The following is a 15164-nucleotide window of genomic DNA, read 5'->3' as shown; positions in this document are numbered from 1 at the left end:
ACAGGTGATACATTAAATTAGTTATGCTCTGACTGAAGAACTAAATCCAGTTGCACCGTACATTCAGTAAAACTTCACCTCCGTTTTGCACCAATTGCTAACAACCATCAGTGATAGTTCTGTTCTTCTAAGAATAAGCAGAATTAATCTGGTAAGTATAACTGTCAATGTTACAATGTAGATGTAATTGCCTATGGATTGTTTGCTAATGTATTTTGTTACTTGTCCATCATATTTTGAGTTGATGCTAGTTGGGTGTGAAAAAGTGATTAAGGTAAAGAAACCATATTCAAATGCTCATCCAGCCTTCCTGGTTTACATTTTATATGGTTTCACTACTCAGCAAATCCAATCTCAGAGCTGGTCATTCAACATGTCATGTCAAATTCCTTCTCCAGCTGATTCACCACCCCATTTTCCAGTGATTATAGTGTCAAAATGGCACTCTCTTATAATATATTTATCTCACTGAGTTCTAAGCTTCGATAAGTAAAGATAATTAGATTTTTATTTCAGTATTATTAAAGCCACATACTATTACAATATCCATTAGAAATCTCTTCATGATAAAGTGGTAGATAAAATTTGAGCAACATTGTTGTTTTTGTTGTAATTTATTGCATTTTTAACACTTAAAGTGCTAACACTTCATAAAAATATTAGTCAGTGCTACACTTTAAATAAATGTGTACAAAACAAAGATGACTGGTGAGTATTTCAGTACATCTGCATTTCTAAAGTATGTAGCAAATACAAATCTGAAAACTTTTTTTCTTGACTTTTTAGTGTCTTCAGGATAAAAAAAGAAATAATTATGACAGGACCATTTTCATACAGACTCAGATAAGATTCACTTTAAAAACATTTTTTCTTTATTGTTAAAATATTTTATCAAATGCAAAAATATACTTCTTCTGTGTTTAATTTTTAGTGTTTATTTTTATGAAGAATAAATATAAATTTTGTAAATTATATGAAACTTCCATTAAACTAACTAGGTATTTAATTACATTTCAGTGTTGACAATATACTTACAAAACTCCTGAACTAAAAATGGTGATGTTTATAAATAATAACTTCGTCAATGGCCCTAACTCATTGTAAGAGCATGTAACACTCGTGACAGTGTAGTAGCAAATATGATCAAGCATGCACTAGACAGATAAAAAAAAATGGAAAAACAATAACTGGAAAAGGCACAGTCATGTGTTTAACTTCACAATTATAATGAACATGTGAAGGTGAACACTATATCTGAATTATTTCTCATGATCTGAGTTGGTCTAGCTGCTTCATCCTGCCTCCCCTTTCCTCGTACAGATTATACTCAACTGACTGCAGATACTGTGACACGTAAACATGGACAAAAATGGCGAAAAAGAATCAGTGTATTTTAAATATCTGACATCAAGTCTCAATATTCCTATAGATTTTAAGCATATTAATATAATGCAAATAATCATATATATTTTCAACTTCCACTTATTAATAAATTCGTGAGAGAAAATGACAATCTGTAGGATGCAGTCAACCCACCATTTATGAAGTGTCAGAAATAATTGACTTTTATTTGAATAAAGTACATCAATCAGTAGATAACATCTACATTGTAAAAATGAGACAAGCTGTTTTATTGTATAACCAGTAGCTATGGAAGATATAAAAGACACTTGTAGAATGAACTCAAATTGCAAAGTAATCTTGACACAAGACTTGAAAGTGTCAGATGTGCTGCCCACTTAAATTTGCTGCCACTTAAAAACTGCTGCCCAGTGCCACATAGGACCTTATTGTTGAGCAATAGGGATCAGCTTTTCACCTTCTGCAAGTGCAGGAAGGGGTGCTTCAACAGTAAGCACACCATCCTTGCTGAGTGATGACTTTATGCTCTCTGGGTTTGTGCCTTTTGGAAGCATAAATTCCCTGTTGTATTCCCTGTACACTGACTTGCTTTCAGTCTTCTCCTCATGCTTGGCGTGAACCTGGAATAACAAAAAATAATGTTAATGTATTCCATTATATAATAACAGTAACACAAAGTTTGATTTGAGCTTCATAATTTATAATTAACATCAAAAACTTTCTGTGTGTAAAAGGGGGAAGGAGGAGGAGGGAGAGGTTGAATGCAACCCAAATGTTAAGCTCTTCAGGGGAGGGGTGAGGTGGCTGTGGTTGGTAGGGCATTCCCTTCTCTGTTGAAGTATGACATCAACTGTATGTGTGTGTAGTTTATAGGGCAATGGACTTACTTTTGAAGCTGTAATGATGTGTAGAACAGAGCACAGGGTTCACATTATGTGGTATGGACTGATGAATGTTTTTTGCAGGTTATAGGCCTCAGCACAGACCAGGTACTATGCTATGGATCCTCTGCCTAAAAAGCCAGTTATCTTTGTGGCACAAAACACTAAAATGCTTGCCCAAATATTTGTGTAGTCTTAAAACAAAGATACTTACATTGTCAAGTGCTACAGAAGGTTGACGAAATGTGAAAATTTGTAAGTATTACTTATGAGATAGTTTTATCATTAACCAACTTTCATTCCACAAAGAACCATTTTGCACAGTGACTGTAGACTATTATAAGGAATTGACCACAGTCTCTGGCAGCTGGCTTCAGCTGTCAGAGCCTGTGGTTAAGTGTATATGAGTTGCATTTATGTGAGTGTGTGTGTGTATGTTGTCTATTTTCGACAAAGGTCCTTTTGGCCGAAAGCCCACTCTCCGAGAGTCTTTTTGTTGTGCCTCTCTGCAACTCGAGCATCTCTGCTATATGGTGAGTGGCAACTATCCTTTTCAATATTGTTAGTTATGTATATAGAAACTTCATCTATTTCAGGAATTATGAATCTCTAGTATTTTTGCCTGTTTTTGACACTGGTACTGGCAAGATATAGGTCTAAGGATTCCAAGATTTTCAAGAATGTTTTAACTAATTATATAAATGTGACAAAATCATGCACGAGGCAGGCAACCATTATTATAATAATCAGTAGTACTCCATTCAGGCAACTGGGTCACAGTGGTAAAAGTCAATCATCAGACTAGAAATGACTTTATTGCTCATATGATGCATTTCCAAATCCAAAATTTATGCATGATGGATACATTTTGAAATGGATCATATGAGCAATAATGTCATTTCTTGCCTTATGTTTGACTTTTACCATTGCAATCCAGTCATCCTGAATGTAGAACTATTGACTGTTTTAATTTCAAGTTTGACATCATATAACAAATGAAAAAAGAAACTTTTTTCATGTGATACAACTTCATACTAACAATTTTCAGATTTTTTTGGTTACTTGTACCATGAAAGCTTACTTGTTACCAAATTTTATGATTCTTGGTCAACGTGAAGTACCTTATAGGTTTTGATGAGGGATATTGTGAGTATTAAAATATGTGACATAAATGGCCATGTCTTTTGATCGCATTGCCTTAGTAGTTTCATTATTTTACACTGCCAAGGGAGTGTAGACCTCAATATGTGACAAACTTCAACTTGATACATCTACATCTTCTTGAGAAAAAGGGTTTTTAACAGTCAGACGGATAGACAGAGTGACAACAATCAGTTGCAATCCCATTGATTTTTTTTCCTTTTATGTATGTATTATTCTTGTCTGTACATCAGTAAAGTCGTATGGCATGTACTGGTGTGAGTTTGTCGGACTTTAACTCATTCAAATGCATAAAGATGGCTGCTTATAGCTGATATCTGGATAGGCAGATGCAATAAAAGACCAGTGGGTTTGTGACTGATTGCTGAGTTCATAACCTTCCTTGTTATAGTTTTATCACTGGATGTACTGCTATGTTCGGTAGGTATGGTGAAAAATGCATTGCAGACAGAGAAACTGACAGGAATGACAATATTTGTGGACTATGGCCACATAATGGACATGGCTGCATGCTATATCTGTGCTAACTGAGCCAGTACCAAGACAAAAGATATGAGGAGACTTCAAATTTGCCTTCCACTGAAAATTGACAAGCAGTAGAAGGAAATTACAATGACTAATGAAGTACTGTGGTTATCATAAACTTCACCATTGTCGTCATCCATTTGATATCCACTGCTGAATAGAATCCTCATGCAGGCTTCTCCATGCCTTTTAGTCATCACTGACATGCATCCATGCTGCTTCTACATGTTTTTAAATGTCAGCTCAACTACTTTTATTTAGCTTGTGGTCACAGTCTTTTCTTATCCCTTTGACTCCAGCAAAGAACTAACTTGGTCCGTTGACCATCCATGCACGACATGCATCCATGCTGCTTCTACATGTTTTTAAATGTCAGCTCAACTACTTTTATTTAGCTTGTGGTCACAGTCTTTTCGTATCCCTTTGACTCCAGCAAAGAACTAACTTGGTCCGTTGACCATCCATGCACATACCCGTAAAATATGTATCCCATCCGCCGCCACTCCAATTTTATTATGGTCACAGTTACATTTTCATCTGTAGTCTCTTTCACAATCTGATTGTTTTCCTGTTTCTGCTAGTTGTTCCAAACATGCCTTGATCATTTGGTTCCATTATTTTATTAAAAAAGCTTGTGATGCACCCATGTCTATACACTGCTTATTCATATTAAAATCCAACGTTTTGTGGCAATACATTTAATGAGTAATGTTATTTTATCCACGCTGGATCTAGTGAATCCTGTAGTCATTCAGGATTGACATTTAAAAATGCATCCTGTCACAAATACTTTTAAAAGGATTTATTTTAATCACATTACTGCTTTCATACTTACAGCTGACTGGCTTTTCCGATTACATTACTGTATTTCCCACCACGACATCATCTGCTCCTACAATATGTTCCAGTAGATAGCATTTTGTCTCCTATAGGTCCTTGGGATTTTTCAGGACGATGCACAAACAATTGCAGTGCAAACAGCACACACATTCTAAACAAATCACACACATGCAAAATCTGTAGAAGTTTTTGAGAAATGCTTCAACCTTAAATGATTGTTATTAATACTAGTACTTTCACATAATGTGTTCTTTCTAAAATTCAGTGTTCAGTGTTCAGATAGTCTTAGGATCATTTCTTGTTATTTATTGTTTTTTCCACTTCTACTAATGATTTGTAAATTGGGGAAAATTCCAAACTGTACCATGGTTTGGAGCACACATTAAATTGTAGATCCCTCTGTGACTGGCTACGTAGACCTGCTCAAGTGTCTGAGGAGGAAATGGCAGACTACTTGCCACAGCATCTCCAGTAAAGTTCAGCAACGTTCAAAACAATATTCAATTGAGGACAGCTTTACATTAACTTTGCTATTTGCAAAGTCATAATTGCTTTCGTTGTACCAGGAAAGGCACCCCATTATGCAGTAATGTCTTGCAACTGCAACATCTTACAACACCCCAACGATTTTTATTAATGTTGCCTGTGAATTGTAGTGGGGTAACAAAATAACTCCCTACTACTTACTGTCCTTGATAATACTGCGTGGTTATCTTACACTTAAACAAGAAGCATTAACTTTTTTACATCTTCTTGACATGGTTATCATTTGAGATCGAACACAATTTCGATATGGGCAAGCACTGGGGAAGGAGCAGTGGTCATTTCAAAGGAATGCAGCCAGTGTCAGCTTGATGCGATTTGGGTAAACCACAAGAAAATAACTTGGGAATTTGAACACTTTCCTTCAAAACACTAGTCTGGTGTCGATTAATATGTCGTCCTCCTCTGATGTTTCTATTAAAAATTTCAGCGGAAAAGACTTTTTGTTCAGGATGTTAAGTAAAACTGATTCCTGACTTGGTTTAATTCTTTGGATTTACCGTGGAATCTGTGCATTCCCTTGCACGATTGCCGCACGGAATAAACTTGTAAGCCGGGAGGAGTTAGAGGAGCGGCAACGGCGCCCTGCTGGGAATAGAACGAGGCAAAAATAGCGGCCAGCAACAAGAATGCCAAAGAGGCAGGCGGCGTGCTACCGCAGGCTGCAGAACCTACTGCCTCCTATACCACCGTTGTAGGCCATACTCGACACCCAACGTCTGCGACATTTGGGCCGGCCGCACTGGCTAGATTGTTCCGTCGACCAAATTATCGAGTCAAAAATCGATGAGCTTCTTGATTTCAGGTCGATTAAACTGTTTCTTTGCAAGGGGGCGTAACTATGCACAGTATTCGTGAAAAGGAAGCTGACACGGCGCGGTGGCTGACGGGAGCGGCCGTAAATATTCCGCTTTTACGATCGCTCCCATCAGCGACTGCGCCGAGTGTCAACTTGGTTTGCGCGAGTACTGCAGTAAGTCAGTTGCCTGCTTGCAGCCGAGATTTCCAAACAGGCGTTCATATGCATCCTGTTATAATACTCACGCAATAGCTACGTTCCGCCAAATGATTAACAGGAAAGCTCTCAGATGAGCTTTACAAAATATGGAACATAAAACAAAGAAAAGGAATAGGAGATAGTGCGTAGGTCCAGTTTTCAGTTGAGAGATTATTAAATAGAACATTACACACGTTAGATTTCGATCTGAAAATACGCCGAGAAAAGTTTTGCAAGTTTTATACTCGTAAAATGAGTGAAGAGAATTATGACAAATCATCAATAATTGGTCTACACATTCAGTGTCGTGGCACACCGTGGAAACGCTCTGCATTATCTGTAGAGAGATTGTTCATTCAAGGGAAATGAAACATATTTGCTATAATTTTATTAATATAATTAATTAATGACACTGCAAATCGTGACTAAACAAACACAACACTTTCTGGTGAAGGACTGACATTAGTCTCGTAGATTGTTTTCTACACTTTCAACAAAAATCTACATGTCATTACCGATGATTTGCATCGTTCTGGGAGGATTAACAAAGACTCATATTCCGATTGTTACAACGCGTCTGAACCAGGGTCGCATTTGACGTAGGCTAAGCGTAGGGATCCGCACTGCACAAGAGTCACAACCACAAAAATTAAAAACATATAATCGTAAAAAACGTAGACGTCATTATTGTGTACGGGCTCATTCAACTGAATTTTTCTGTAGACCGTTGATATGAATTCCATCATTCACCTCGCTTCAGGTTTCCAGTGGCGGCCGTTCAAGAGCGTGGCACCTCAGGTGGCAAAAAGAATAAGTAAAGGAATTTTGGCAGTTTGAAGTTAGTTCGATTTGGCAGAAAGCCTTTTTTTTTTTTTACTTCGTGCCACCAGACAGTGATTCTGGAGTTCCTGAAGGTGGGGAAAACCATTTTCAGTTTCTTCGATATGAGATATTTTGGGAAACGTAGAAAATCTCGTAATTATTCCTGACGGCATACTAAGGTCACGCGGCTATGATGAACGCTTCAGCGGAAAATTAGAAAGACAAACAAATGTATTTACAAATACAAATATTTTTTATAAAATATATTTTTGTTGTAATACTAGGTTCATTCAGTAAATAATGACCCACACTTTTTTTCTCAGAACATATTTACTCTTAAGAGTTAGAGTATTGTGATAATATCAGTCGATATTTCATTTGCGTGTATTTTTTCCTACATAGTCTACATTACGTTCTATGGCCTTACACGGGCGTTGTGTATAAACCTGTAGGTAAAAGCTATTGTCCTCTGCTGTTCACTGCATCCCTGACGGAAAGGCCTCTCCATTGTCTTCAAACTGCTCAAACAGTCCACATGAAAATGGCTTTACTTTGAATAATCTGCCGTCTGTTGTCAGCAGTCATGGAACTCGCCTTGAGGACGCCGTTGAATATCCTATCATCGCACACTGCTGCTTCTCATGATTCAACATGTCGGAAGGAGCACTTGCTGTGATAGGACATCCCGAACGTGGCCGATCAGGCAGCTACATTTCTGTATTTCCTCGCACTTTAACTCTCTTTATCCATGGCACAACAGTACTGCTACCAACTGCATCATTACCATACAGTGCGCACAAACGTTTATGGATGTTCACTCGGTTTCTTTTTCCGCAGCCAAGAATTCGATTACAGACAGGGTTGCCAACTATCCTGTCTTTCCCTGGAATCTCCGTATTTTGGCTGTCTTTTTTGTCAGAACTCGTGTCCTATATTATTTCGAATTGATCCCGTATTTTTTTAAGTTTTGCAATGGTAATTAAAATAATTTATTTCCCTTGACAAGCCACGACTTTCCTTACAATCTCTGGTCCATTGGTGAACATGTAAAGTTTTCCCTTATTGGTGCAGTTGTTTAAGATTGTCCTAAGTTTTTAGAACGCTCCGGCGTGGGTATCACGGAAACTTTTGATGCAGCCAAGACCGTGATTAATAAAACTGAGCAAAGAATGATTGACAGACATTTTGCTAGCGCCAAAAATAGTTTCTAATAATGTAGTTTGTTCCAGAATCAGAAAACGCATTGAAAACATATTTAGTCAAGAATTTCAAATTTGGGGATCAGTTTCCAATGACAATAGAGGTTTGGATGCCTCTGTGCCTAAGTGACTAGCTAAAATTTAAGCATCTTCAGAAAAAAATTGACTCGGATCAGATACGTAGATGAACATTGTTTGTACGATGAATTTTGTTATGTAAAGGATATTTTTAAGCAAGGCGTATCCCTGGGAGGCAATGCAAACAGAAGGTTGATTAACGATTTTTGTACCTTGAGAGTCAAATATGTTCAGGTTCCCAATGTTTTAAAAGTAGTTTTAATTTCGAGATACGATCAGAGGTTGCGGAAAAAAATAGCCATTATACTATCATTACTGCATCAAGTGCCCACATCGCCGATGGGTCGCGTTCAATCTCGCGGTGGGCAATGGATTAATGTTTTGGCTCATTAGTGATCGTTGTCACGGTTGATCAAAACAGTATTTCAGCGACAGAAGGCATTACGAAACGAAAGCTGCTAGAATTGCTAAGACGAATGAAACCAACTATGTGCATTTCTTTGGCAGCATTTTTAAATAAAATGTTTCTCTGTTCCTTGATTACCTCCCTAGCATTGCGACCTAAGCGCAATCAGTCTGAACTGTAACATAATTAAACAAAAATATAAGTAGTATGTTTATTGAAAACTTGGAAGGTTACAATGCTGCCTAAGAGTAGCAAATGTAAAGCTTCACAGACACACTATTCAATTACGTTCATTTCAGGAAGAGCACCCATCCGAAGAATTACATGTTACACTCCCTAATTGCAGGAGAGCTATTCTACCGACTAAAAAGAACACGAACGATTCTTCCGCGCTGGGCTCCCATTTCCAAAGAACGTGTTGAGGTCAGATCATTTTGAGGTTACTGTTTAATAAGTAATTTTGTGCGTAAGGTGAACTGTTATAGGATGAGTCATGCCGTCACATGTAAGCGGATCTGCGTGGAAAATGAGCTTCATTCAGCCAAGAACGTCTGGAATTTCTGCTGAACGCCTCGTATTTCACGAATTATGATGCCCTTACAGTGTTAAACGAATTTTTACTGCTCCGCGATAAGTATCTTTCGTCGGGGCAGGATTATTCTGAAATGGTGACGCTTATCCCAATTATTTGGCAGAAATAATTATGTACAAGTCAACATTAAAGGTCTGTATAAAGAATACGCAATGCGTTCATGTTTCTCTAAAACGTTGCTACTCGTCGCTATAGCGCTGCGGTCGGTGATCTGTGTATGTGCTCTGAGAACCTGTATCTACTGGGTCATAACGTTAAGCATTCATTCCTGTTTACGTTTATTACTATTTATTTAAATGTCTCAGTTAATTGAAACACCTGCAGTGATTCGTTTTCTGTGCACAAAAGCCGTGTAAACGCTGGCAGGTTAGAGAATTGTATGAAAAAAAAAAAAAATCAGCTTAGGCGGTCATCGCACGACGACAATGTCTTAAAAACGATTGTTCAGAAAGAGTTGGGCAAATCAGGCAACAGATTTTTATGGAATGGAATAAAGAAAAGTTGATTGTTCGCTGTGACAAGTGCCTCAATATTGGGAGAAATTATGTTGAAAAGAAGATTAAGGTACAGACGACCATGTAGCGATGAAGTCGCTTTCAGCAGTTGTGGTAGTCTAACATACAAGCAGACTCACTTGAATGTACGCCCCGTACATTTTGCAGTATTCGCTAATAATATAAGCATCATACTCTTGATTCGTTCAGCGGTCGAATGATTGCAATAGTAGATCGACCTCCCCCCCCCCCCCCCCCTCTCTCTCTCTCTTTCTCTTTTCCTTTCTTTCTGATAGGAGAAATGCTAGCCGCATGTGCAAGTTTCTTTTCCACAACTCTTATCCGCATATGCACGTATTTGTGAACTACTCTTACCCATTCAGTACCCTGAAGCTATAATGGTATGCTTCGATTAGCTACAATTCACTTCTACTGAAGTGAAGTCGTACTTTTTAGTCCATACACTAAAAGTGTAAATGACTATCGTAACCACATTTTAATACAACATAATTCGTCATATTCTTGATACGTTCCTTAAGATACAACTTTTTATCTTATTTAGTGAAAGGGATTCTGTGATATTTTCTCCAGAATATTTACTCAAGATTGGGAATGCAAACAAAGCAGTGTTATAAGTTGTCGTTACATCTTGTGTATTGTTAGTTGTCTTCTAAGTCGTGTATCGAGTGCACATTACGAGAGAGAGTCGAAGTTTTAAATATCACCCAGAAAAATTAAGTTACGCAATTAATCTGTTTTGCTTATTTGCAAATATGTCTGGAGTCCTGATAACCAATGAAATGCTCACGCCATACTACCGTACCAGGCGATAGAGACGCCAGAACAAAATGGTGTAGGCCATAGATATTTGTGAGTACCGTGTGGCGATTCGTTTCTGTCAGCAACAAATGTGTTGCAGCTGTCAGACCAATCCATACGGCTAAAGAAATGGTCTGGGTAAGTCTGACACAGCTGGGCATTCAAGCCAAAATTGTGAGTGTCCGTCCCGAATGGGTAATAATAATGACCTAAACAACAATAAAGATGTGTTTGGTCTTACAACGCTTGGGGTTTGTAAAATACCGCGCGAGTGCGGCCAGTGTTAAGTCGAACAAAAATGCGCGCCGGAGCGAAACGCAGGACGGGGCATGAGAGGTTTTATCGCCTAAGCTACCCTGAAAAATCTGCTCTGGCTGAGCATGCTCTTGGAAACGGTCACCGGATCAAATTTTTCGACACCACTGTCGTGGTTCGCACTAACGGCTTCTGTGTCCGTGTAATTACAGAAGCCACTGAGACAAAAATCTCGAAACAGTCATCGGTCTACAGGAGACGTCGACCTATAGATCAGCGCGGCGTGGGATACAGCGATCGGCGAACTTGAAGCTGCCACACCAAACGCCGAGTCAACGCAGGTCTTTACATGGCGATACCGTGAGCACCACTGACGTCACAGCCAGCAGCTAGAGTACACCGTCCGTCCAAAAAGTTCCGAAACTGATTTTATTCCTTCCGTATAAGCGACATTAGCACAATATCTACGATGACAGTTTGAACTAACAACCGTAAACTACAGATGTATATTCGACTAATCAGTATGAGAAGCCTGCCCGGCTAGTCGCGCGATCTAACGCGCTGCTAGAACTTAGAACGGCTTAAACCTAACTAACCTAAGGACATCACACACGTCCATGCCCGAGGCAGGATTCGAACCTGCGACCGTAGCAGTCACACGGTTCCGGACTGCGCGCCTAGAACCGCGAGACCACCGCGGCCGGCGCAAACACTGTCTCCACGGGCTGAACCGCGCATTAACCCTGGGTTCGGTGCGGGGCGGCGGTGAGGTGGGTGGACTGCTGTGGCCTGTTGTGGGCTTGTGAACCACCGAGAGCTACAGCGCCACGAAGCCTCTCCGTCGTTTCTAGGTTCCCAGTTCAATACACAAAGCTGTTGTGACACAAACTTGGAGGTATAAATAAAAGGAGTCGTCATGACGTCACAAACTTGAGGCCGACGACCGCCATGTTAGTAGCCCCAAATATTAGCTTCTGGTGGAAGTGTTCTGATAAAAACTGCCAATTTGCATCATTTATAGGTGCAGTATTCGTTCTGACTTCAGTCTAAAGTTAAAGGAATCACATTTAATTCGTAAGTGGAGTCGTTCAAGAGATTTTCTATTACATACATGAATTTTAGTTGCGCTGTTTATTCATGCTGCAATCATTTAATTACTGTAATGTGACTTTAGATTTCCTAAGAGCGCTGTGGTTGAACGATATGAGAAGGAAATATTGAAAACCATCTTAGCATTTTTAGGAAGAGAACATCAGTTTCGTCATTCCGTATTAAGGAAAATGCTGGACTGCGAAAGCAGCCTTTACTTTGCTTCCTGGTTATTCAAAACGCGTAACAAAGAGACAGTTACGTTAACGAGGTCAAAAGCATCTTATTACTAGATCAAATATACCTTTACGACCAGAAAAAGTTCTGAAAATGCTTTCCTAACACTGTTATTCACGAAAGCACTGTAATATTTTCTGTTTAAGACAACAGCTGCTTGGACACGGCAGAAGTTAAGAACAAGAAGCAATTGTAAACAGTAGTCTGCTAATGTTTAGGAGTTACCAACATGGCGGCTCCGGCATCAAAGCAACATACAGGTTAAGTCTAAGCGCAATCTCCTCTCATTATATCTACTTGGCCACAAATCGCAAAGAGCATCTCTTAATCAGGGGTTCAAGACATACTCCTGAATATGTTCAGGAAGGAGAAATTCCGATCTCTGCCGCATTCGGTCAACAAAAGAATTCAGTGGCGACATATTAAAACTTGTACCAAGGCCGGGATTCGAGCCTTGGTCTCCTTCTTCCTGGGCGAGGCGTTATGCGTCTGCCTTATCTTTGCACAGTGGTTGGACACAACTGCACGGACTACCTAAGCACGCCTTCCCCCTCAGTCCAATTTCGTGTTTGCCGCCTACTACCAAAGTAGCGTCCCCTAGACATTTTGCTTCTTATTGCTCGTGCATCATGGGAAGTTCCGCAAGGAGGTCGGGCGAAGAGAGCTCTGCACTGAATGATCATCTTAGCCTTCGCGGCGCATATGTATCTATACGAAAGGTGTCTGTTCTTTCGGTCATATCCGAAAGAACAGACACCATTCATACTGATATATTCTCCTGGATGTTTCGAAGACCGAAAGTGTGGGGACAAAGTTTGTCCCGCACGTCTTGACCCCCGAACAAAAACAACGACGTGTGGACGCATGCCGTGACTTGATTGAAATGCAAAACGACAGTTCTTTCTGGAAAAAGTAATCGCCCTACTAAAAAAAACCGACAAAGTGCCGAAATTCACATGAAGGTTCAAGTCTTTAACTACATAACCGACATTCAACGAACAAGGACTTCTCCGATAGTTTCACATGGTTGTGTGAACAAGCCGTGCGTTGTACTCAAGTGAGGGGAGACTATATAGAAACCATGAAGCATTAAGACTGTCATCTTAACTTTTCTCTATTTTTTATTAACGCAGTCTCGAAACTTTTTGGTCTGATAGTGGTACATAGGGGCGTACCAGCAGCCCATCTGCAGTCATTCCACTTAATAACTAAGGAGTGCTTGATCGAAAGCTTCAGGCATTTTAAGCACTTGATGTGGCTGTAATACTGAAAACATTTATTCAATAACAATCACTATTATCGATCGCCTCTAACGTACAAATAGAGGAGAATCGTTATATTGACATTGACTTTAAGTCACAAAGTAATTTTTAGTGTGGACATTCGTAGATTCCTCACATCGAAAGAGGCTTTTATACACAAAGTGTTTGACACTGCGGATGTCCATAGATCTTCCTACGGGTATTGGCAGTCCGCACAGACGCCTAACCCTCCCTTCTACGCTGGAGTTGCTTCTGCCGCAGTTCCTCGTCCTTCAGCGTCCGCGGAAAGTGGGTCAGCGGCAGCAGGCTACCCCGCTGTGAGTAAGCCTTCCCCTGGGAAATTGCCCGGCGGTAGGCGGCCGGTAATCTCCCTTAATGGGTCACTTGTTGCCACAGGGCGGTGACCCGGAGCGGCTGTTCTCGTCTGCAGGGCCGCCGCGTTGCTGGTAAGGCACGCGGCACAACCGGTTCCAACTCGTCCACACGCCCTATTCAGAAGTGCGCTCAACGAGAAGATCGGGTTTTTCAGTCTGTAAGCGGAAGGTGCGGCAGGCGCGTCGTCATTCATATTTAACTGTCTGTTACGGCATCACACGTTGATTTCCACATAATGTTTCGTCGGGTTTCTGAGAGGTAGGTATCCACACAAGTGACATGACAGTGATATGATGTGACAGTGCTGTGATGTGACAGTGATGTGATCCGTCCCGTCTTGGCCGATCTTGATGTCATTGGGAACGATTCAAACAATACCATTATGTGACTCGACCACGACCGCCTTCACTGCTGTTGATGTCGGGGCACAAGCCAAAAATAGTGATGGAGAAGTTTTTGGCAATTCAGGGAATGTTTCTGCAAACTCTACGGTATGAAATACAGATACTAATGCCGGCCGGAGTGGCCGAGCGGTTCTAGGCGCTACAGTCTGGAACCGCGCGAGCGCTACGGTCGCAGGTTCGAATCCTTCCCTGGGCATGGATGTGTGTGATGTCCTTAGGTTAGTTAGGTCTAAGTAGTTCTAAGCTCTAGGGGACTGATGACCTCAGAAGTTAAGTCCCATAGTGCTCAGAGCCATTTGAACCATTTGAACAGATACTAATCTTCCATGAGTTATTGAAGTTTTAGAATGCGTGACGCAAAAAGTGAAGTATACAGAAGACGTGGTCGAATGTCAATGTAAAATCATACACATACACACTCTCGGAGGGTACGTAAATTATTAAAGTTGCAATTTCCTGTGACAAGTAGAACGGCCACCTGAGTCCATGGGTGTTGTTCGTGTTTCATGCTGTTACCAGGCCTGCTAGGGTATGTGAGGCGTCAGATGCTATCACTGTGAAGGACACGGAGATGCCGCGTACTCGTGTGAGGCAGGATTATCAGCACGTGGCAGAATTTGAAAGGGGACTTATTGTAGGTCTCCGTTTGGTCGGTTGGTCGAATCGTGCAATATCCAGATCTGTGGGCACACAGATACGAGAATGGCTCGACGCTGGACTACATGGAAGTATGACGGACGGCATGATCGTAGTCAAACCATTCGCATTTGCGCCTGCCGTCCCAAGTCAAGGAAACCCTTCAACACTGTGTCATTCCGCATCG

At 40.4% G+C, this 15164-nt stretch overlaps 1 protein-coding gene across 2 annotated transcripts in view; it reads right to left on the bottom strand.

Annotated features, from left to right (window-relative positions):
• Positions 1 to 1538: 1538 nt before the first annotated feature.
• The window catches only part of LOC124621770 (heat shock protein Hsp-12.2), a 105741-nt gene continuing 92115 nt past the window's right edge, over positions 1539 to 15164 (bottom strand). For both annotated transcript variants that reach the window (XM_047147201.1, XM_047147202.1), the window contains one exon: positions 1539 to 1982. In XM_047147201.1, coding sequence (XP_047003157.1) covers positions 1788 to 1982 — 195 coding nt within the window. In that variant the 3' untranslated portion in view covers positions 1539 to 1787. The remainder of the gene's footprint in view (positions 1983 to 15164) is intronic.

This window comes from Schistocerca americana, chromosome 7 (assembly GCF_021461395.2).
Source record: "Schistocerca americana isolate TAMUIC-IGC-003095 chromosome 7, iqSchAmer2.1, whole genome shotgun sequence".
In the NCBI taxonomy this organism is placed as follows: domain Eukaryota; kingdom Metazoa; phylum Arthropoda; class Insecta; order Orthoptera; family Acrididae; genus Schistocerca; species Schistocerca americana.
This window is presented reverse-complemented; position numbering and strand designations above follow the sequence as displayed.